The sequence below is a fragment of the Bacillus rossius genome, chromosome 1, assembly GCF_032445375.1.
Source record: "Bacillus rossius redtenbacheri isolate Brsri chromosome 1, Brsri_v3, whole genome shotgun sequence".
NCBI lineage: Eukaryota > Metazoa > Arthropoda > Insecta > Phasmatodea > Bacillidae > Bacillus > Bacillus rossius.
The window spans coordinates 256,604,694-256,626,749 of NC_086330.1; the positions used below are offsets into that span (position 1 = coordinate 256,604,694).

General features: G+C 44.7%; 1 protein-coding gene and 1 pseudogene across 1 annotated transcript; both read left to right on the plus strand.

Annotated features, from left to right (window-relative positions):
• The first annotated feature begins 8,192 nt into the window (after positions 1–8,192).
• On the plus strand, positions 8,193–8,375 carry LOC134528649 (U2 spliceosomal RNA; annotated as a pseudogene).
• Positions 8,376–10,339: 1,964 nt separating this feature from the next.
• On the plus strand, positions 10,340–16,916 carry LOC134527497 (uncharacterized). Its single transcript, XM_063360222.1, has 7 exons — positions 10,340–10,657; positions 11,185–11,327; positions 12,693–12,902; positions 13,026–13,297; positions 14,507–14,643; positions 14,735–14,938; positions 16,072–16,916. Exons 1-7 carry the CDS (start codon positions 10,434–10,436, stop codon positions 16,295–16,297), a joined length of 1,416 nt encoding a protein of 471 aa, XP_063216292.1. The 5' UTR covers positions 10,340–10,433; the 3' UTR covers positions 16,298–16,916.
• Positions 16,917–22,056: the final 5,140 nt, after the last annotated feature.

Sequence of the window (22,056 nt, forward strand, 5' to 3'; positions counted from 1 at the left end):
CGGTAAGTGAGTAACTGTCTCTTGTCTGTGTTGTGCTAGTTTTTTGTGTTGCAACTTTTGTAAGTGTTCTGTTGTTGTGTTTAGCTTCCTTTCAGCACTCTAGTGTACTTCTGTTGTAAGGCCCAGCCCTTGACGCATTTGTACACCCCCCAAGTGTTCCAGAAACCTAAGGCACAACCAGTGACCTTGTAGTGTCTTGAGCCGCCTGTGTAGTTCTTCTCAGGACAGTGAACTGCTCCAGAAGCGGTCGTCGCTTGTCTGTTTACAGCTGCCCAGGAGAGGAGTGCCTGACTCTTGAGCCCGGCACTCGGCTCACCGCTACACCCCCGGATTTGACTGTTGCTTCTTGGTTCACCGAGTAGCAGCCCCACCGATTGTGACTTTGTGTTGTTTTTTTCTAGTGGCCTGTACCTGATTAGCTTTAAGTAGAGTTTTATTTACCATTCAGAGTTTATATTTAATAGAGTTTTATATATTGTTAGGTCGTTAATTGTATATTTTCAGAGTCTATTGTTTTCTTTTTTTTTTCAGGGTACTCTATACATACCCTTAGTGTAATCTTGTTATAAGATTTTGTATATATTGTTCTTTTACAGATCTAGCTGTTTGCTGCTGTGCGGCTGTGTCGTTCTCTTAATGTTAGTGTAAGTGTCTTTCAGGATGCCTGTGCGTCCCAGTTTCGTGGCGTTGCCGGCCCCAGAGGAGATCCAGTGCCCAGCGTGTGTGCGGCTTCAGCAGTTCGGGTCTGTCTTCGGACGACTGGCTGATCTGGCTGTGCATGTGCGCCAGGCTCATGACTCTGCGGGGCTATGGTTTCGGTGAGAGATCTGTAGGCCACATGAAGAGATCCGGTCCCTGAGGGCAGCGAGGCTGCATTTTGAGACGGTGCACCCAGGCCAGGGCATCGAGCTGGCGCTGCCTGAGGCTGATGGTACGGACTCGGATCTCGCGTCTGACGATGAGGAGGATGAGAGGGTTGCCGTTCGGGAGATGGTGTCCCTGGTGCGTGACCCGGGTGAGCCGGGGTTCCTGCGCATGCCGGTGCCGCTACCGGCCGATTTGACGTGCATCCTGTGTGGGACGCATGGCTTCGGGCTGAGGATCCGGGGGCGGTACTCAGCATGGTCGGACATGTGGAAGCACATGAAGAGAAACCACCCAGAGGTGACTGGGGTGGAGTTCCGCTGCAGGTTCTGTGCTTCCGCATTTTCGGGCGCTGGATATCCGCTGAGGGTGGCTCTGAACCACGTTACCAAAGTGCATAGAGCAGAGGTGCGGAGACTCGCGGCACGCCGGGCGCGGGAGGCACGGCGCTCCTCAGATGAAGACGCTGATGATCCGCATCCCCGGCCAATGCCGCCGCGGCTGCCGTCTCCGGTGCCTGGTCCCTCCCACCGTCTCTGTCCGCCTGAACGAGAAGAAGGCCAGCAGACGTGTATTGTTTTGCCCCCCAGGAAGAAGAGAAGGACATCACCTGGACCCGTCACGCCGGCGCACAACGATGAAACGGGGAGGGAGGCTTTATTTCTGTGCCGCAGGAAGAAGCTGTCACTGTCACTACACACGACACCCCGCCCCAGATCACCCGCACCCAAAGGGACTCCGTCACCTGCGTCCGCGCAGGTGACCACCAATGAGGAGGAGGCGGCCGAGTTTATGTCAAGGATGCTGCCGCTGCACCCGAGGCCGTCACCAGGTCCGGCGTTCCATCCCTCCTATCCCGAACGGGAGAATGTCCCAGCGCCGGTGCCGGAGCAGGAGTGCACCGGAGCAGTGGAGGGGAGAGGAGAGGGTCTACCACCCAGGGACTGGCAGACCGGAGATGCCCCCAGTATGTCTCCTGGGGGGAGCACACCTGATCAGCGGACTGCACCGGAGTTGCACGTGGTGCCAGCCCACCTCATCAGGTTCCCACTCCTGCACTCGGAGGGAGGAACCCAAACTGATCCAGACCATGATGACGAGCTGCCAGGAAGATGTGAGATGGGGACGCAGACGGAAGATGACGTCGCCCCAGAGCAGGAGGCTGCCGACGCCGAGGTGCAGGCGGAGGTGCCGACGCCGAGGTGCAGGCGGAGGTGCCGACGCCGGAGGAGCCAACTGTGGGCGTGGCCGGGGGGAGGGTACGGCCTCCCCCGGCCGCGCGGGAGCTGTCTGGTCCTGGCATTGGGCTGCCCACCCAGAATGCCCGGGAGGTACGAGAGGAGGTCCCCCGGGCGCATCAAGGCCAGCAGCCCAGGGAGACCCGCCACCAGGTCCGAGGACGCCCAGCCGAGGCGGCAGACCACAAGTCCTCCTCGGAAGATGAAGGAGAAGACGGCGAACACGAGGTCCGGCCCAGCCAAGTCCAGCTGGAGTGGATGGCTCGGATCTCGGCAGCTGAGGACTGGGAATCCCTGGAGCACGTCTGCGATGAGTATATAGAGTTTGTCGTCGCCCTCAAGGAACGAGAAGAAGAGGGGGGCGCGGCACGTGCTCCAGGGGGTGGCGAAAGAGCGAGGGGTGGCCGGGGAGAACCCGGCACCCCGCCCGCCTGCGCAGGCGGCGGCCGGCATATGCTTTTGACGGGGAGGCCGCCGCCAAGATCCAGAAACTCTACAGGGCCAACCCAAAGAAGGCGATGCAGGAGATCCAGGAAACAGAGTCTCCCTATTGCCGGATTGCAAGAGCCCGCCTGCAGGCCTACTTCACAGAGACATTTGCAGATCATGGCTACGAAGTAGGGCCCACTCCTGCAGGATGCGCGCTGGCTCATGATGATCCAACGGAGGAAGAGGTGGACGAGCTGGCCAGACCCTTTACCACCAGGGAGGTCGCGAAGAAGCTCGCCCGAACCAAGAACACGGCACCTGGGCAGGATGGCATAAGGTACAACCTGTTGAAGAGGGCTGACCCAGGTTGCCACGTGCTTGCGGCCCTCTAAACCGCAGTGCACGCCCACAATCGTGTCCCCGGATCGTGGAAGAGGTCCAACACGGTCCTCATCTACATGGATGGCAACAAGGACGTCCCAGACAACTGGCGTCCGATTGCGCTCAGCACCACCATATCCAAGCTGTTCTTGTCGGTGGTTGCTGCCCGCCTGGGCGTGTGGGCCGCCCGGACCGGGCGCGTCTCCAAGCAGCAGAAGGGCTTCATGGAGTACGAGGGCTGCTTGGAGCACAACTTTGTCCTTCAGTCCATCCTGGATGACTGCAGGGCGAAGAAATGCGAGGTCGCCATCGCCTGGCTGGATTTCGCCAACTCATCGGGTCCTTCCCGCACGCGTACATCCAGCACTCGCTCACTGAGATGAGGGTTCACGAGTCACTGCGTGCCCTCATCGTGGACCTGTACCACGGCAGGACGACACAGGTCCGTTCCGAGGATGGCTTCACGGAGGAGATCCCGATCCGTGCTGGCGTCCGTAAGAGCCGTCCCCTCAGCCCCATCCTCTTCAACCTCAGCATGGAGGCAGTGCTGAGGACGGCCGCCAGAAGGGAGGAAGAGTTGGGCTACTCTGTCCTCGAGCACCACCACGCCATCCTCTCCTACGCCGACATCGTCCTCATAGGGCGGGACCACGAGAGCCTGCAGAACCTGCTGGATGGGGTCAACGAGGCCGGTAACTGGGCTGGCTTGCGCTTCAAGCCCAGAAAATGTGCATCACTGCATATAGACTGCAGGACCGGTCGCCGGCTGATGCGCCAGCCTGGAACGCAACCTTGGGTGCAACCCACAGTGATGCAGGTTGCCGGGGTCACAATCGCCGCACTCGCTGAGGGCGACACGTATCGTCACCTTGGTGTTACGACAGGTTACCGGAATGCCCAGTCGCCTGAGCAAGAAGTGGAAGCCATGGGGGCCGATCTCGACAAGATTCACGCCAGTCTCCTCGCCCCCTGGCAGAAGATCAACGCAGTCTCGACATTCCTCCAGTCGAGGCTGCAATTCATCTTGAGGGGAGGCCGCATCAGGAAAGCGGTGGTGACGCGGTTCGACAAGAAGATGTAAAAGTACTGCAAGGAGTGGATGCACCTCCCCTTGCGTGCCATTCCGCTCATCGTCCACGCCCCAACGCATGAGGGGGGAGCTGGTCTCCTTCCACTCGCAGACATGTGTAACTTGGCCACGGTCACGCATTACTACAGGCTCCTGACATGCAAGGACCCTGACGTGAAAGACAGGGCGTGGTCCAGCTTGTTCCAGGCAACAAAGCAAAAGCTGGGCAAGCAGGAAATCTCCAAAGACGACATGGTGGGGTTCCTCAACGGGGAGACCGAGGGCGAGTTCAACCGTGATGGCGGCGCCCTGGGGAACCACTGGACCTTCATACGAAGTGCAGGAAGGCGCCTCAAGAAGAGCACAGGAACTAAATGGTGCTGGAGTGAGGAGCTCCAGGAGGTCCAGATGGAAATCCCCGCACCTGAAAGTGCCGCGGGCCTCATCCTGGTCGGTCCCGGGGCACGCTCCCAGGTCTACCGGCGTCTGGCCACGGCTCGGCGCCAGGAGTACAGAAGGAGACTCGTGGCCCTCCCAGACCAGGGGAAGGCCATGGAACCGGTCTCCCGGAACCCCGCCAGCTCCCACTTCCTCCGGGATGGCAAGTTCACTGGCTTCGCAGAATGGCACTTCATTCACAGGGCACGCCTCAACGTGGTGCTCCTGAACGGAGCTCTGCGAGCACCAGCGAGGAACAACATGTGCCGGCGGTATTTTCACCCCAACGAGACGCTGCCGCACGTCCTCAACCACTGCGGCCGCCACTCCGCCGCCTGGCAGCACCGCCACAACTCGGTGCTGCACAGGCTGGCCACTGCCATCCCGAGTGACCCGGGCGTGGAGGTGCAGGTGAACCGTGACGTGCCCCACACCGGGTCCTTGCTCCGTCCTGACCTGGTGGTCGTGGACGAGCCCAGGAAGAAGATCTCTATCGTGGATGTTGCGGTCCCGTTCGAGAACCGGAGCCAGGCTTTGGATCTCGTGCGGACCACTAAGACCACAAATTACCAGGGGTTGGCATATACACTGACCGCGCAGGGCTACACTGTTTTTAACGAGGCCCTCAAGGTCGGGTTCCTCGGATCCTGGGACCCGTGCAACGACTACGTCCTCCAGCAGTTACGAGTCCGCTGGAGGTACGCACGGAAGATGCGGCGCCTCATGGTGTCTGACATCATCAGGTGGTCCCGTGACATCTATACAGAACACATCACGGGCCACCGTCAGTACCAGGTGGAGGCGCCGCCTGCCGGGGTCGTGGCGGTGGGAGAGGACAAGGTGGTCCCGACCAAGGGGCAGACCAGGACCACAACCATGATGTGGGCCCTAGGCCGGGAGCCGCGGTGCCCGCAACACCGCGGCTCGTGCCCCAACAATCGGCCACTCGGCGCCGCACCGCTGGGGGCACCAGCCCTCCACCGTTGGAAGGGGAGGACCTGAGAGCCCTCCCAATGAAAACAGAAGTGCTGCCGGAGTGCACCAGCGCTCCACCGTTGGACCACCGGTGGGAGGGGAGAGACGCAGGTGCCTTCCCCGCTGAACACAGAAGATGTCCATGGAGGCACCTGCCTCCCACCGTTGGATCACCGGTGGAAGGGGGGGACTTGTGAGCCCCTCTGCTGAAAACAGAAGCAGAGGCCCGAGTGCCCCAGCACTCCACCACAGGATCAGCGTGGGAGCAGGGTGCTTGTCCGGGCCCTGTCGTGTGCCAGTGTGTGTTGTGTGCGGACGTTTTAATGTTGGACCGGATATGTTGTGGTTGGACCCCTAGGTTAGTTGACGAGGACACTTTTGCCACCCACCCTATTAAGAAGTGTCAAATCATGCCTGAATTCTCACACTGCTTGCACTTGCAACATCCATATGTAACAATAATAGCTACCGATTGTACACCACAGTTAAATTTGCCACTGTAGATACTTCCACAAAGTCATGCACCATTAATAGCCACCTCACCACAACACAACACCTAACTCACAATTAAAATAGAGCCACACACTAACAATAAAAATAATTTTCCAATGACTTTGTAAACTTAATAACACAACTGCCTCAACTGTCAACCAGTCACACAATATCAATCACTCCTCATAATTCACAATTAAAATAGAGCCATGTGCATTTAATAATAATTCCCCCCTGACCTAGTACACCTACCTAACACTGCCATAAAATACAAATATAAAACAACAGCAACACCAGAGACCTAAATAAATCACCCCTCAGATTAATAATTTCAAACTTCTTCTAATCCCATATACAAAAACCACTAGTAAAATAGCACACTTTTAACCTCTGACTTACTAAATTAAATGACACATAATATCCCAAACACTTGTAACAAAAAGTAAACATTACCACACAACTAATTACATTTGAACGTCCAACCTAACACTCAATACAGTAAAATTCACCTAAACCACCCATCGTAGCATCACATCCAAACTAATGATTTTCTCCTCTCCCCAATAATAACAATAACATTCAAACTAATACAACCCCTTTCAACAAACTGCAATCTGCTTTTCCCTGGTTAACAATACTATCTAAGTAGCCTAAAACAATAATTTATTCTAATTTAATTTGTCATTATTTGTTTATTTCTGAATAGCTTGCCCCCTCCATCTGAGATATTTTAAGTTTGTGGGTGTTAGACACCTTGTGTAGTTTATTAAAACTTATGTATTCTCCAATGATGTTACTTAAGTTTTGCAGGTGTTAGACACCTTGTTTTCCATCAATACTCTGCACAATGTCTAATATTTAAAAGTTTTCAGCCCTGAGCTTCACTCCACATATAATATCTTTACTTGAAATATCTTAAGTTTGCAGGTGTTAGACAGCTTGTATAACACTTCGTGCGAGCTCTTCTAGCAAAAAATTTAATTCTTTATTTTTTTTTCTACCCCCTAATAATTTCAATAATTTTCTTTTTCAGTGCAATGTATGTTTCTCTCTTCTCTTACAGGTTTGATCATTATTTAAGTTTGTGATGGTTAGACCCTCTGTATAATTTCTATTTCTCTGCTGTGTATCTTCATTCATTTCTTTTCCCAAGTGTAACATAAAGTATTTAAGGCATGCTTAGATTTGCAAAGTTGGAGGCCAGTGCCAAAGTCTGTTTTCAAACTTAACTTCTACTTCTCAACAGCAATAACTGAATGCTTGTTTACAAGATTTATCCTTGCATTGGCTACTATGCCAATTTAACATCTAGCATCTGTGGTAGGAAGGCCCCCAAGTGTGTGTGCGGGACTGACCTGAGGTGACTGGGTGGTAAGGGTCTGTCATGAGCAGGCCTTTAGTGCCCCTAAGGCTGCCACCCTTTTTACTTTCAATTTATCTGGTGCTTGTTCTTTAGAATAATGCATGGCCACAACAACTGGCATTTCTATATTAATGTTTAAATTCACCCCCCTAATATTATAAATCCTAAAGAGGAGTGGGAAATACACCCCTGCCCAGGTCTGGTCTTGCACACAACAGGGATTGTGCACAAATTGTAGGCCAGCATTCAGAACCTAATTACAGTCAGGTTAACCATTAGGCTCCCGCCCTTATCGTGTCATTCCTCGGAGTGATGCGGTGGGGGCGGGGGGGCCACGGCGTATAGGGCCGTACCCTGGCTGGGGCAGCACCGCGTCGTGGCTCGTAGGGACTTCAATACCTTCTGGTGTCCATGTTTGGTTGGTCTCTCTGAGGCCAGTCAGGTGTGCACGCCCTAACAGCTTGTTAGGAGAACAGTATGGAGGTACTGTGATGTAGAGGGTGGGGGGCAGCCATAGCTGGGTTTCTTTGGGGCAGGCAGCCTGCCCATTAAACAAAAAATATCTTAAGTAACTTCAGGAGGGGCTACTCCCCAGAGTAAACTTAGTTATGGCAAAAGTGCATATGTGTGTTGCGTTATTTAAAGACCGCAAGGAGCTAGGCTCCTTGTTCGTTGAACATTTTATATCTTAAGAGGGTTTTTGTTTTTTCTTGCAACAGACTAGTTCTGTTTTAAAGTAACTTCTTTTAGTCTAGGTAGTGACTTGCGGGGACCAGTTCCCCATTTAACGTAACTTCTTACCTCCCGCCTTTGAGGGAGGGAACCGGCCCCAGGGGCACGGTGGGATTAGTTTTAATTTAAATTCACCCATAATCTTTGGTTTTCCGGGCGCTAGGCGCCCCTCTCTCCATTTTCTAGTATGTTTTTAATATTGTAAAGGGTTTTAGATATTGCTAATAAATAGCTTTCAAATCTGTTCTTATCAGCTTAATATCTGATACGTCCTGCATCGCAGGACCAGAATATTAAACTGATTTTTGGAACAGGGCGGAGTGCTAGTGGCTTGCCCTACCTCCGATGCGGGTTGGCCCGGTATTGCAGTACCACCGGGATCGGCCCACCACAAAATGTAATAAACTTTAAGTTTGTTTTAAAAGTATAAACATTGTTACCAACTTGTAAGAATGGATGAAAGTAAAAAATGATTGTTGTAATTTAATGTGCCCAAGTGCAGAGACAATACAGAAAAGTTGTGTGTACATTCAACAAATGAAGAGGAAGAGATAGCTGATACAGTAGGTGCTGCCAGGGGCGGCCGAACAGGAACTACAAGGATGCCCAAGGAACGAACTTGAAATGCGAGAATGTGTAGGAACTTAGCAATTTTGTGTGCAGAATCATAGGAATTAATTATTTTATTTTATCATACAATGTAGTGCTTGTTGTGAATGTGTAACAAATTTAGCTGTGTGAGAAAAAATTCAATATAATTAACCATTAGGCAGTGTTAAATGATAAAAATGATGATGTATTGAAAATGTATTTTGTCATGTCGATGCGTGAGTTTATGTAAGTGTGTGGTTAAGGCTTGTTGTGAAACCTTTTATTACTATTATTATTATTATTATTTATTACTCATGTTAATATTTGTATCAATTGTATTATATCGACTTATTTTTATCTGTTGAGCTACATGTATTTGGTTAATGGAGTTTTACAATGTGTAATATTAATTCTGATGTGTATTTTAAGGGATGCTTCTCGGCCTTTTGGCTAAGACTTGCGGGGACTAGTTCCCCATTTAACGTAGCTTACCTCCCGCCTTTGAGGGGGGGAACCGGCCCCAGGGGCACGGTGGGATTAGTTTTAATTTAAATTCACCCATAATCTTTGGTTTTCCGGGCGCTAGACGCCCCTTTTTCCATTTCTTAAATAACTTTTAACATTGTACAGGGTTTTGAGATATTGCTAATAAATAGCTTTCAAATCTGTTCTTATCAGCTTAATGGTGTGACGCCTGTTTTGCTGGTAAAAACGGAATGCACAGGATTTGTCGACCATATGGTTGTGGGAGGGCCTGGTCCCCCCTTCACAATCACTGGCCCCCCGAGTACATCGGCGGCTTGGCTTCAGTGGTAGAGGTTGGGTCCAGGGTGGCACCCACAGTCATATGGAAGAGAGATTCTGCTACACTTTGCCTTAGCAGCATTTTTTGTGACGGATTGCAAGGTCTTGCCCCTGGACTAGTTCCAGGGAGAGCTATTGACCCTGCTGGCCACTGCCTAGTGCATGCCAGTATGGGGAAAAATTGCTAAGACAACCTTAAATATCTGCGATTCTGCTACACTTTGCCTTAGCAGCAATTTTTGTGACGTATTGCCCCCGGACCAGGTCCGGGGAGTGCGATTGACCCTGCTGGCCACTGCCTAGTGCATGCCAGCATGGGGACACATTGCTTAGGCAACGTTAAATATCTGTTTCGATAAAATTATATTGACAATTAAAATGTAATGTATAAAGTCAACTCTCCCATGAGAATCATTCTTGCCTTATTGAAACTGTAGTTATAGTCCATCCACGGTAACCTCCTACTTTTTTAAACGAACCTTTGAAAAAACACACCAGGATGCAGCATGTTTGGTTCGTTTGCAAAAATACTTTCCATCATATGCATATTAAACATGCATTAACACTAAATTACCGTATAATGATGTTAAATAAAATTTTACAAAAAAAGTAACTATCTATGTACAATATTATTAATATTAATGATCTCGCATGTGTGTAAATGAAACAGTGAGAGAAGTGGTGTGTTGGCAATGATTAGAACGAAATAGTTCCATAGCCAAAATATATATTTTTTGACTTTCCGCGTGTATTTAAGAATTTGTTTGGGTATTTGTTAAGTTTGAACATTTTTTTAAATCTCTGGTGAAATAAAAACGTTATGTTAACGGTAAAAAAATATTACGTGCCGAAACCGTGGTCGCGCATTAATAATGTTAATAGTCACTTGTTTGTTTTCTCTTCCAGCCGTTTGTCAGCAGTCTGCACTCTTTACGCCATATTGCAGTGTGTTTTAATATATTACTAACCGTGAAATAACGTACAGTTTGTGTTTCAGGATTTTGTGTTAATATTGTGTATTTTAACTTTGTTATATTATTTATTATCTACTATTGTAATGATAGAATTTGTTATCGTTTTGATATTTTGTGTGGTTCTTGTGATTGCTGTAATGGTAATTGGTTGCGGGATGGGGAAAGCTACTTCTTCGCAGCGTCAGATGGACATCATTAACGTCGCTCAGAACTTATATGTTTTAATTAGGAAAGGCGACTTGAAGAAATGTGACGTTACGCAGACGACCGCGTTTCTTCTCAACATCGCAAAGTCAACTGTTCTCAAGTAAGTAGGCTTTTTTCGTTTTCATGCACGTAAAAAAAATATTGACTGTGTCCTAAGTATTGTCGGCCTGTGTTTTAACTCACGAGGTTTTTTGTGTTTTATTTCCAATTTATATTTTTTGGTGTGAGACAACACCGCCATGTGGCGTCTCTGTTGAAAAGTTAACCTAAAATCATATTAGGCCTACTCAGGTCCTAACAATAACAATATAGGCACTTTCAAGTATTTTTATGGGTGTGATACACGTTTGTTTATAACGATGTTTATAAACTTTATGATAGGTTTAACTGTAACATAAGGGAGTGATTTTATAATTTGCATTTAATTAGTTTTTCATCTGTTTGGGAGATCACAAAATAAATATAAAAACACTTCATTAATTTCGTGGACAAAGTCTGTCATGTTTCCATTTAGTGACCACAAAGCAAATATTTGTGACAAAATGCCATATTTGGAACACTGCCTAACTGCGTATTGTGAACGGGTCCCCGGAAAAGTGTTATGACAAATGTTTTTTTTTTGGTTAGGTACTACAAGAAAGACATTGAAGAAGTTTCAACACCAGGAAAAAAGAGGAAAAAAAGGCCACAGGAAGGAAAGTCACTTGACACAGTCGACGATTTCACAGTAAATGCAATCAGGAATGCAATTTACAGGATGTACGCTGAAGGTAAAAATTTGATACTGAAGAGTAGTTTCAATATCACTGGGGTAGGCCCTACTTAATTGTATTCATTTCATATATCCATATGCAGATTGACCGGTTCAGTTTTTTTCCCGATATCATCTGTCCTTTAAAAATACTTAACATTTTTGGGTGGTTTGTTAGGTTTCTTTATTGATATGGTATTGATATATAGAATATTGTGCAACATATGAAATAGGTACACGTCCTTTTAAGGTTAGGTTAAAGATAGAAAGAAAATTGTTACATTCTAAAACTACAAGTAATGTTTATATCGTTATACACAGTATACATATTAAATAACCTCAACTTTTATGATGTATCAGAAGGTTAAATAATGACTATTTCCAGTATCAATAATATCCAGTTGTGCGCTTTAGCAGTAATTGGTTACAAATTAGTGAGTTGTGGTCTAAGCAAGCATGGTTATTAAAAAAAAATTGGGATACTTAATTGGCTAAATTGTACTGTGTGGCAGGGTCCAGTACAATATATATTCTATTGCAAAATAGTGTCATGCCCCGCCTAACCCTTTAGAAAATATAGGGGTATTGTTATTTTATAAACAATAGGCCTACTTCATTGTAATGAAGTATCATATGAAAACACAACTTAGCCAGACAAACTGTGTGTTAGTGTATGAAGTAACAGAAGGTTATAAAACAGTAAAAGTTTAGTATCGCGTATCCGATTCGATACACTGATCCTGATCGCATGATCCTGCAAATATTGATCCTGTGATTGATGATGCTTGCTTTTCTAATTTATTACGTTTAAAAATCCTGTACAAAACCAAAACTAAAAACCTGTGATGTAGTAATGAGTTATGATTTAAAGTTGAATAATAATGAAAATATATATGTTTTATTAAACTTATGATAATTATTCTTGCTATACCACAATATTTGATTATGTTCAGGATCTTTGATCTGAATAAATGAAAAAAAGCATGCACCACACGATCAATAGGATGTACAGGTTCATGCATAAAGATCTAGGGATCACATGGGATACAAGATACAAAACATTTACCTATAACACAGTGTAGAGCTTGTAACTTATTGATTGCTAAATTGAATGCTGAAATACTAATGTTTTACACAACTTCAATACAAACGCGCAATATAATCGTCATATCATTGCAGACAAAAATACTGCAATGTAGAATTCCTCTAAGCAAACTACAAAATTTAAATTAATTTAAAAGTATTTTTGAAATGTAAGTTTATTAAAACTATTTAATAAATGTAAATTGTGCACTTAAATTATCTTCTACGGGGTTGTGGTTTCGCTTAGTTTTGTGTACCTCTGTTATTTCATGTATTGTTAATGTATGCAATAAATTTACAGGTTTGAATGTTACAGTCGACACCATTTTGAAAGAAATCAGGGAAAGACAAATAGATTATTATGGTGGAAGATCAAGTCTTCATAAATTGTTAAAGAAGATGGGATTTTCATGGACAACTGTTGATGGACGAAAAGCTTTGATAGAGAATGAAAACATAGTATTGCAGCGAATAGATTTCTTGAGAAAGTATAAAGAAGAAAAAGAAAGAGGTGCCAATTTCATATTTGTTGATGAAACATGGATTTTCCAGAGAGGCAAGGCATTAATTTATTTGAAAATTTGTTCTGTGGTCCAATACAAAGTATTTCATTTCCATTTCATATATTTTTCAGGAACTGTATCAAAGTCATGGCAGGACAAGAGTCTACAATCTGCGAAGAGACGTACTGTTGGAGATGGTAAAAGGTTTATTGTTGTTAATGCTGGAGGGCGCACTGGCTTTGTGCCAGGAGCAGGATTACTTTTTGTTTCAGGTCAGAAGACTGCAGACTACCATGGTGAGATGAATGGGGAAACTTTCTTGATGTGGTTTGAAGACATGTTGGTGCATCTTGAGGAACCCAGTGTCATCATAATGGACAATGCTTCATATCACAGCACCCAGGTATGTGCAATGGTAAAGCAGTGTCTTTTTATTGCTCAAATTGTAATGTGAAAAATTTACATGTGTTTATTATTGTGTATAAGTACGAATATTCGAGACTAATACATTTTGCCAGCAATAATTGTTATCTTAATAGTATGCCTACACTACATTTTTATAAACTATAATGTTTGAGCTGAAATTGATTACACACACGCACACACACAGATATATATATATATATATATATATATATATATATATATATATATATATAATGTAATTGAATTACATCGTAGTGCAAACTAATTTAGTAGAGGGTTTGAAATACCAAATAAAATTTTTTTATTGCAAATAGCATTTGAAAATGACATTACTTGTTTGGTAAAAGGACCCACTTTATGAATGCTCTGTTGCCCTACTTAATAAATTAAAATAATATTTTCAAAAAATTTTCTAGTCACTAAACTAACATGCTTTGTTAAATTTAGAAATTCATTACGACAATATGCCAAAACACATGTTTGCTTTGCATAAGTACAGTAGAACCCTGTTATAATTTGTTTTTAAGGGGCTACAAGAAAAAAAAAACATAAGCAGGAAATTCAATTTAGTACTTTTTAGTGTGGATTTATTGCCAATGGACTCAACAAGCTGCATAAAGATATATTTGATGCTCCAATTTGCTTGTAGCAAGCCAAAAACAATTTTTCTTTAACATCATGGTGCTTCCAGCTTTGTCTTTACTTACACATTGTCTCATTGCTGTAAAATTGTCTCATTTCTGTATAATTGTCATAATTCACGACAGTGTTTACAGTGGAAATGCTTAAGTCCAGTTCTTTTGCCACTTGAACATGTGATTTAAGTGAATACATTTGAAAACACACAGAATGGCTAAAAATTTATAAATTTATTTGTTTTCCAAGGGTGTCAACAGGCAGTTAACTGCTAACATACACATATACATAGACAGTATAGACAAAGGCTTTTAATTTTTTTCGTCTTCTAAAATTTTATGAAGTGAACATTACAAGCACGAAACGCATAATTTGTGAAACATTATATCCAGGAATTAAATACATTGTCCTTATAGGGAAAATATTGGACTTGAAAAATAATACATTATAGGCAGGAAAACTTTATAAGCAGTAAAATTGTAACAGGGTTCTACTGTCATGAATTCTTATCAGCTACTTGAGTATTTAGTTAAATGTTGGCATAACGTAGGTTGAGAAAACACCTACCACGAACTGGACCAAGGATGCACTGATCGCGTGGCTGGAGAAGAATGAGATAAAACATGAAAATAATTTTTTGAAAGTGGAGCTGCTGAGAATAGCTAAACAAAACAAGCCCCGAATACGGTATATTATTTCGTTTTTTTTACAGCATTTCTTTAAAAGTGAGATAGTTGCAAAAAATTACGTATACGCCTTGTTCTAACACACTTTTCAGATATGAGATAGACGAGTTGGCTCGTAACTATGGCCACGAAATTCTACGACTCCCACCCTATCACTGGCACTATAATGCAATCGAACTAGTTTGGGCTCAATGTAAACACCATTACAATAGTAACGTGGGGCGGGCCAAGAGATTTGACAATGATGCAGTTGCAGCCATCTGGAAAGAGGCTCTTGATGCTTCCACACCAGAGAGGTATTTTCATGTTGCATGACCAATGGGGTATTCCTTTTGAAGTAGAAATTGTTTTATTTTCCTGTAGAACATTCCTCAAGCTTCAGCAAAACCCTTACCATACATTTTTACATAATACGTAAGTATTGTTGCCTAGCAGCCTGGTCCTACCATTCCTTTTGATAACTTTGTGTGCTAGTGTGTGTATAGTGTGATTATCATTTTGTGTATATTCATAGACCAGTAATACAGTTTTAAAACAATTGGTAAAAATAAGTGGTTTGAATTTGTGTAGTTGTCGTTTTGAAAATGTGTTGCATGTATGTGTTTGTAATTTTATTCCCATGTGATTCATACATATCTGTGTAGTTTCTAGATCTAACAGTGGTGACTTATTTGCAAGGTTTTTTTTTTTTTGTAATTGAAGTCCATTTGCAATTGTTTCATTTCCATAAATAGTTTTGTATTTATTAGTAATTGTGATATTACTTTCTGTTATGCTTAATCTTGTGTCAATGACTTTAAAGATATGGTGGGTTCAGTGCTGTAGGCAGATTTCAATATTCAGATAAAATTTCAACGTAGAGAATTTTAAATATTTTCATCTAGCGAACTTGAATAGGTATTTACACATGTAGTTCTTGCACATTAGTATTTTCAAAAGTTATGTTATTATAGTGAAATACATATGCAGTAAATCATCAAAACTATTCAAAAAATTAAATTTTCGCTATATCTCACTGTTTTTGTCTGGGAGAAATTTTAACCAAAAACAAACACAAAACTTATGAAATAAATATTTTATCATATGCATTCTAAGCCTTTATTGATAACATAGAAAATATTTACAACTTTATTATATCTTGAATAAACCACTATAAATTTTTTTTTTTTCAGATAACATAAAACAAAACATGTTACTTCAAGTATTAAATAATAGCTTTGATAGTTGAGGAAAACACATTAAATGAGTTTTGTTGTGTTTAAAAATAGTTTCTTGTGGAGTGAGTTCAAAATTGTATGTAATAAAGAGTATGCCATGCATTGTTTACTATGCCGTTTTGACAGAAACAAACATATTTTGTTATAGAGTGGTTTTTGCTATAAACAGGTCATTTATATAGAGGTTTTACTGTATACATTAATTTTTTTAGATGGGCGAGGTGTGTGGATCACGTGGAGAAGCTAATTCAAGCAGACTGGGAGAGAGAAGTCCACATAGACAGCGGCACCATTCCTCCACTCATCATCCACCTCGGCGAGGATAGTTCAAGTGAAGACAGTGACAGCGAAGAATTTGAGGTTACGACACAGCAAGTAGATGGAGACAGTGAAGTACTGGCAGTTCCTCTTTATGATTTACCCGGGTGTTCTTATTAAGGTCTGTATGTAATAAACACCTGGGCAACTGTAAGTATTGGGGTTTGAAACATTTTTTTTTCTTTTATGCATTCCCATTAAGTATGTTGATTACTGGAACTTTATGTATTAACTTTATATTACACATATTATGAAATTAATAATAAATTTCATTTCTGGATTCGTATAGGTGTATGTGAAACATTTTATTTTGTTGTGTGTCTTCATTTTTCAGTGAACTTACTTGGAAAACAAAAAGCCAGTCCCCATCCAGGGCCACAAATAAATAATGCATATAAGTGGTATAGAAATTACTGTCAATTCTTTACCACAATTTTACTGTTCATAAAATTATGATTTTGTCTAATAAGTATACTCAGGAAAATGTATATAACCATATTTTTATTTGTGGCCTTAACCGGCAAAATGGTAGGGGTTTATTAAATAAAAGAAGAAAATTCATTTTTAAATGTTTTCATCTGAATTTGTTAATTTTATTAAACCTTCAATCCTTAGTCTTTTCCAGATTGCTTAGATGGACAGCCATATGTATAATTTACAATACTTTTTTTTTCAGATGCAGAAAACTGTGTTGAACTGTACTAAAGGATGATATTTATTGCTTACATAAATGTTGTAAATTTATATGTTCTCCTAAAAATTTACTTTAAATTATATGTTATTTCTTTAGCTAACAAACTTATTTTTTAATATTTTTAAAAAAAATATATATATATATATATATATATATATATATATATATATATACATACATACATACATACATACACACACACATTGTTTTGACAGCTGGTGATTGTAAACAAACCATTTGACATTTGTCACATGGCAATGTTTTTGTTTACATACGGCGGAAGTAGATCCGGTGAAAAGCAGGGCTTCAGAAAAGTAGGAGGTTACCGTGGATGGACTATAATCTAAGGAACCAGCTTGTGCTGCAACAAGTGGAAAGTACTGTAATTGTAAGAGCGTTGTTATGGATATACCAAGTGTTGTGTTTATTGCTGGTGAAAAGTGATTCATTTGGTTTGTAATACCTGGTGTCACTTTATTGAAGAGATTATTCATGTACAGACCATGCTTGTGCATGTGTGGTGTAGAGTATGACGGCTCATCGTAAGTGTGCAGTCGTTTATGGAAGTCAGTAGACCTTGTTATAGCATTTGATTTAGTAATAGGGAGCCCATATAGCTCCTGGTTCATTAGGATTGCTATCGCTTATCGGCCTTTTGGCTCGATCTGTATTGGATCGGCCACAGGTGTGAGTGCAGCCCGAGCTTACCTTACGCTCCTGCGTCTAGGTTCGTGCGGGGTCTGCCCAGCGCAGTTGCGCAGGCCTTGCACGGGCATCAGGGAACCCCCCCTGGCGATTTCTGGGGTGTTCTCTATTCCTTTTTTGGACGACTTTCGTTGGCCTTACCATCTTCCACATTACTGCTGCACCAACTACCATATCTTTATTCATATTTCCTCTTGCTTGCTGGGGGAGCTCGGATGAGCTCCCCAGTGGACTTCAACTCAGAAGAGGGTGCTTCCAGCCTGGGGCACCCTCCATCCGATGCCTCCGACTCTGACTCTCGCCTTCCAGCTCGACGCCAATATGGCCGCCGGGGCCGCTCCAAGGCCCACAGGACCAACTTCCCGGACCACGGATCATCACGCCGACCGACTTCGGACCAGGAACTGCTGCCGGAGGGGGATCGAGCTGCCGCCCGGGGGACTTCGCCTGGAGGTCCTAGCGGCCACGCCTCTGAGGGGGGCCCTGCGACTCTGACTGCTGCTGCTCCACCCGACATCTCGTCTGCCTGTCGCCCAGGGCCTCTCCCGCCTCTGGCTGCTGAGGGGGGTGCTGTTGGCTCTCCCCCGCCCTCCTTGCGACCCTCTAACGGTACAATTTCAAGCAAATCCATTTTGATTTGAGAATCTTTCTCACTAAAATAGGTCACTACAACTGGGTAAAGCTTAGAATCATCGTTGCTCCCATCTGTAGTAATTGAAAATGGAACTTTTTTTAACATACCTGATGTAACATTTTGACGCTCACTTGCCATTTCTGCAATTATTGCAGTGGTTTTGGTGCGTCCACAACTGTATTTCTTAGATTCTTCGCTCCTGGGAAACATTTTTCTCAACAAAGGTCCAACATGATCTGCTACTGACACCGGCAGGTTATGTTCCAGAATAAATGATGTGAAATAACATTCTGCTCGAATAACACTAAAATCGTCACTTTGCACACTAAAAAAATTACTAATGTTGGTTGAACTTCCAAGTGAAGCATTCCTTGTGTGTTTCACTGTTCCTTCGTGAACTTTCCCCGTGCGAAATATTTATTTCACACGAGCAATAAGCACAGAAAGCATAATTGACGCCAGTTTTTGAACGCCTAACCCACGGAATTTCTTTACTATAAAAATCTAAAAATACTTGGTTATAAGATTTCTTTTTCTGTTTACTCGCCATTTTTACCGCGAATTTCCGCGCATGCTTGAAAACAAACAATTCCCGTACGCGTAGGTGTAGCTTCTCCCTGTAGCAAACACGGTAATTTTCCACTGCCAATGGCGTTCAAGGTTACGTTCGTACAATGAGTGAATATTACGGTACGCTGTAGTGAAAATATGGCATAACTACTACAAATGGAGTATGCTAGTTCCGAAAATACAGTATTACGAGCTTTCTTTATTATCTACTAAACGTCTTCTGTTGTGTACGATCTTGATACCGCATGTCGCATGTTCGATACCGTAATTGTATGACATCAGTATAGATTTACTGTTACGAATCACCCAAATGAGAGAAAAATTGGAAAAAGCTTGGAAATCGTACAATAATTTACACCAATAGTACAATCGTACATTAGGGCGCAAAATCGTACATTGTACGGGAAAATCGTATAAGTTGGCAGCTATGCATGCCACCCATCGGCTGCCACATCGCTCCCAACTCCCAACCGTTCCAGAAAGCCCCGCTCTTCCAGGAAGGCCTGACTGGACCCCTCGGGATCTCCTCAGTGGGCAACAAGGTGTCCTTCTACACCTCGAACCCGCACGACCACGAGAACCTCTACCAGCGACTCCGACGACTTGGACACCAGCCCTTCACGAACCTCCGGCCTGATGAGAAGTCAGACCGTGTGGTTCTGAAGAAACTCCCCCTTGGTACGACCCCCGACAAAGTACGCGACGCCCTGACTGACCTTGGACTCCCGGTGACGACGGTGATCCCGCTCCGCGTCTCACCGACCTCGACTTCACAGCCCTTCCTCATCACCACACCTGGTCTGGGCGAGGCGGCCCCGTTCCTCCGCCTGAAGACGCTGGGCTGCTGGGTTGTCTCTGTCGAGTGATTCCAGGGCTCAGGACAGGTGCCCCAATGCTACCGTTGCCAGATGACAGGACACCCCTCGACCAAATGCGACCGGCCCCTGGCATGCTTTAAGTGTGCCAGGTCTCACTGGTCTAAGGACTGCACGTCAACTGTGGTGGCGCTCACTTCGCGAACTCCACTGAATGCCAAGTCATTCAGGCATACCTGCGACGTCACCCACAGCGACAGACCACGACACCTTCAACCTCGGCAGCAGCCCGCCCCCCACCCCCGACTCTCTCCGACGCTCGGACGTTCCCCGCCCTCAAGTCGAATGCCTGGGGGCCTCGAGCCCCTCTCCATTCGGCCCCTGCTGACCCTGCTCCTGTCTCCCAGGACTCACCCCAACCCTCCTCCACCCCTGACATTGACGGCTCCTCCCTCACCGCCATGGCTAGGGACCTCATTTCACTACTCCGATGCTACCTCCCGTTCATCCAGCGGACGCTGACGGCGCTCTTCCAAGCCCGCACCTCGTCGGAGAAGTTCGAAGTGCTCCTGAATGCCCTTTTGAGCTTCTTCGATGACTCCCGCCCCTCCCCTTAGGATCCTTTTATGGAACGCCAACTTCCTTGTCCCGAAGCTCCCCGACCTCATGCACCTACTCTGCGAGCTGTCGCCCGATGCTGTGTTCCTCTCCGAGACCTGGCTTACACCTGCCACCCCCCTCCACGTTCCCGGGTACGCCGTCCACCGCTCGAACCGTGATGGTCGGGGCGGGGGAGTAGCGTTGCTCCTCCGCGATACCTTCTCCCATCATCGTCGTTTCCTTCCCACTTCCCCTGCGGTGCACAGGCTTCCTTACTCCTTGACTTTAGTCTCCGTGTACCTCCCTCCCCAATTCCCCTTCCCCTTTGCCGACGTGGTGGCCCTCGGTCGGCTCGATGCGCATGTCGTGCTGGCCGGGGACTTCAACGCTACCCATCCCTACTGGGGTTACGCTGCCGCGAACCGGCGGGGCAACTCCCTCCGTCAGATCCCCCGGCGTACTCACCTCTCCATTCATGCCCCACCCCAGCCCACCTTCTACCCCACTCAGCCTAATAGAAACCCCAGCATCCTGGACTTTGTTCTCGCTACGCCCCTCCCTCTGATCGCCAACCTGGCCACCATCACCGCTGGGTCATCTGACCACCTTCCCGTGGCCGGGATGCTCCACTTCCGATCGCACTCAACACCTCGCCTGCCCCGCTTTGATTTCTCCCGTGCCGACTGGGTTGGTTTCCAACGTTCCCTCTCAGGCTCCCTGGATCTCACCCTCTCGTTCCGACACCCCTGCCCGCCTGGATGCCAACGTCCTCGCCTTCACAGCGGCCATCACCAATGCTGCCTCCGCTCACATTCCCCTGACTCCGCCCCGCCCCCCGATCGCCCCACCACTTACATTTCGCGAGTTCGTTAGTCTTGTTTCCATACTAAACAATACCACATTACCACCCCTGGGCCTTTGTTTGTATATTGTTATTTAATAATTAGTGTTTAGTTATTTGTTGTGTTTTTGCCTATTTCTGCATCTCAATTTAAATTTTCCGTTACCCCCTCTCCGCCTCACTCCCTGGCCAAGTGGTTTAACACATTCTCGGCCAGTGTGTAAACTCTAAATTTCATTGGTTTATCATATTTTCACCTTGCAGCATACTTATCCATACTTGAATTCAGTGTTATAATATTTTTGTCTCATTTCACTTGTATTTTTGTATTATTAGCTAGTTTTATTGTTCGTTCAAATGTTCGTTACAGTTGAAAATGGTACTGTTTGCCCAACCTAATATTTTTCTAATTTTATTATTCATTGTTCCCCGGTGTTTTTTCCTCTATTATTGCTTCTTAAAATAAATTTCAATACTTTTTGCATTTAATATTTGCCCTATAGGTTTCTTTTTACTGTATTTTCGTAATTTTTGAATTTGGCTTAAATTGTTTAATTTCACTTTCCTAACTGCTGATTCATTTTTTCAATCCTCTGGCTCCAACAGCGCAATTTTCCTCTGCATTGTGTTAATTAATCATAGTTCTGCGTAGTTTTTGTCATAGTTAACTTTAAATTTTCGCCCCACTGTTTTTCATAAATTTTTCTCCCTCCGAAATTTCCGTTAGTGTTTTGAAATGTAAAAATTGTACTACCTACCAAACCCGATTTATTCCTGTTCTTTGTTTTAATTATTTAAAATGTTTTAAAGTGCTTTTGGCTTGTCTTTACGATTGATAATTCCTATTTTTACTTTCTATTTCCATTGTGACGACTGCTACATTTTACTCTTATTTATTCAAAGTTATTTTGTTTCGTTTTGTCTGGCCCTGTTCGTGTGTGTTTAATGGCCGCCGGGCGCTTGTAAGAAATCTGTTTGCATCCGCGTTAAATTATTAACTTTCTGCTCATTATTTAATTT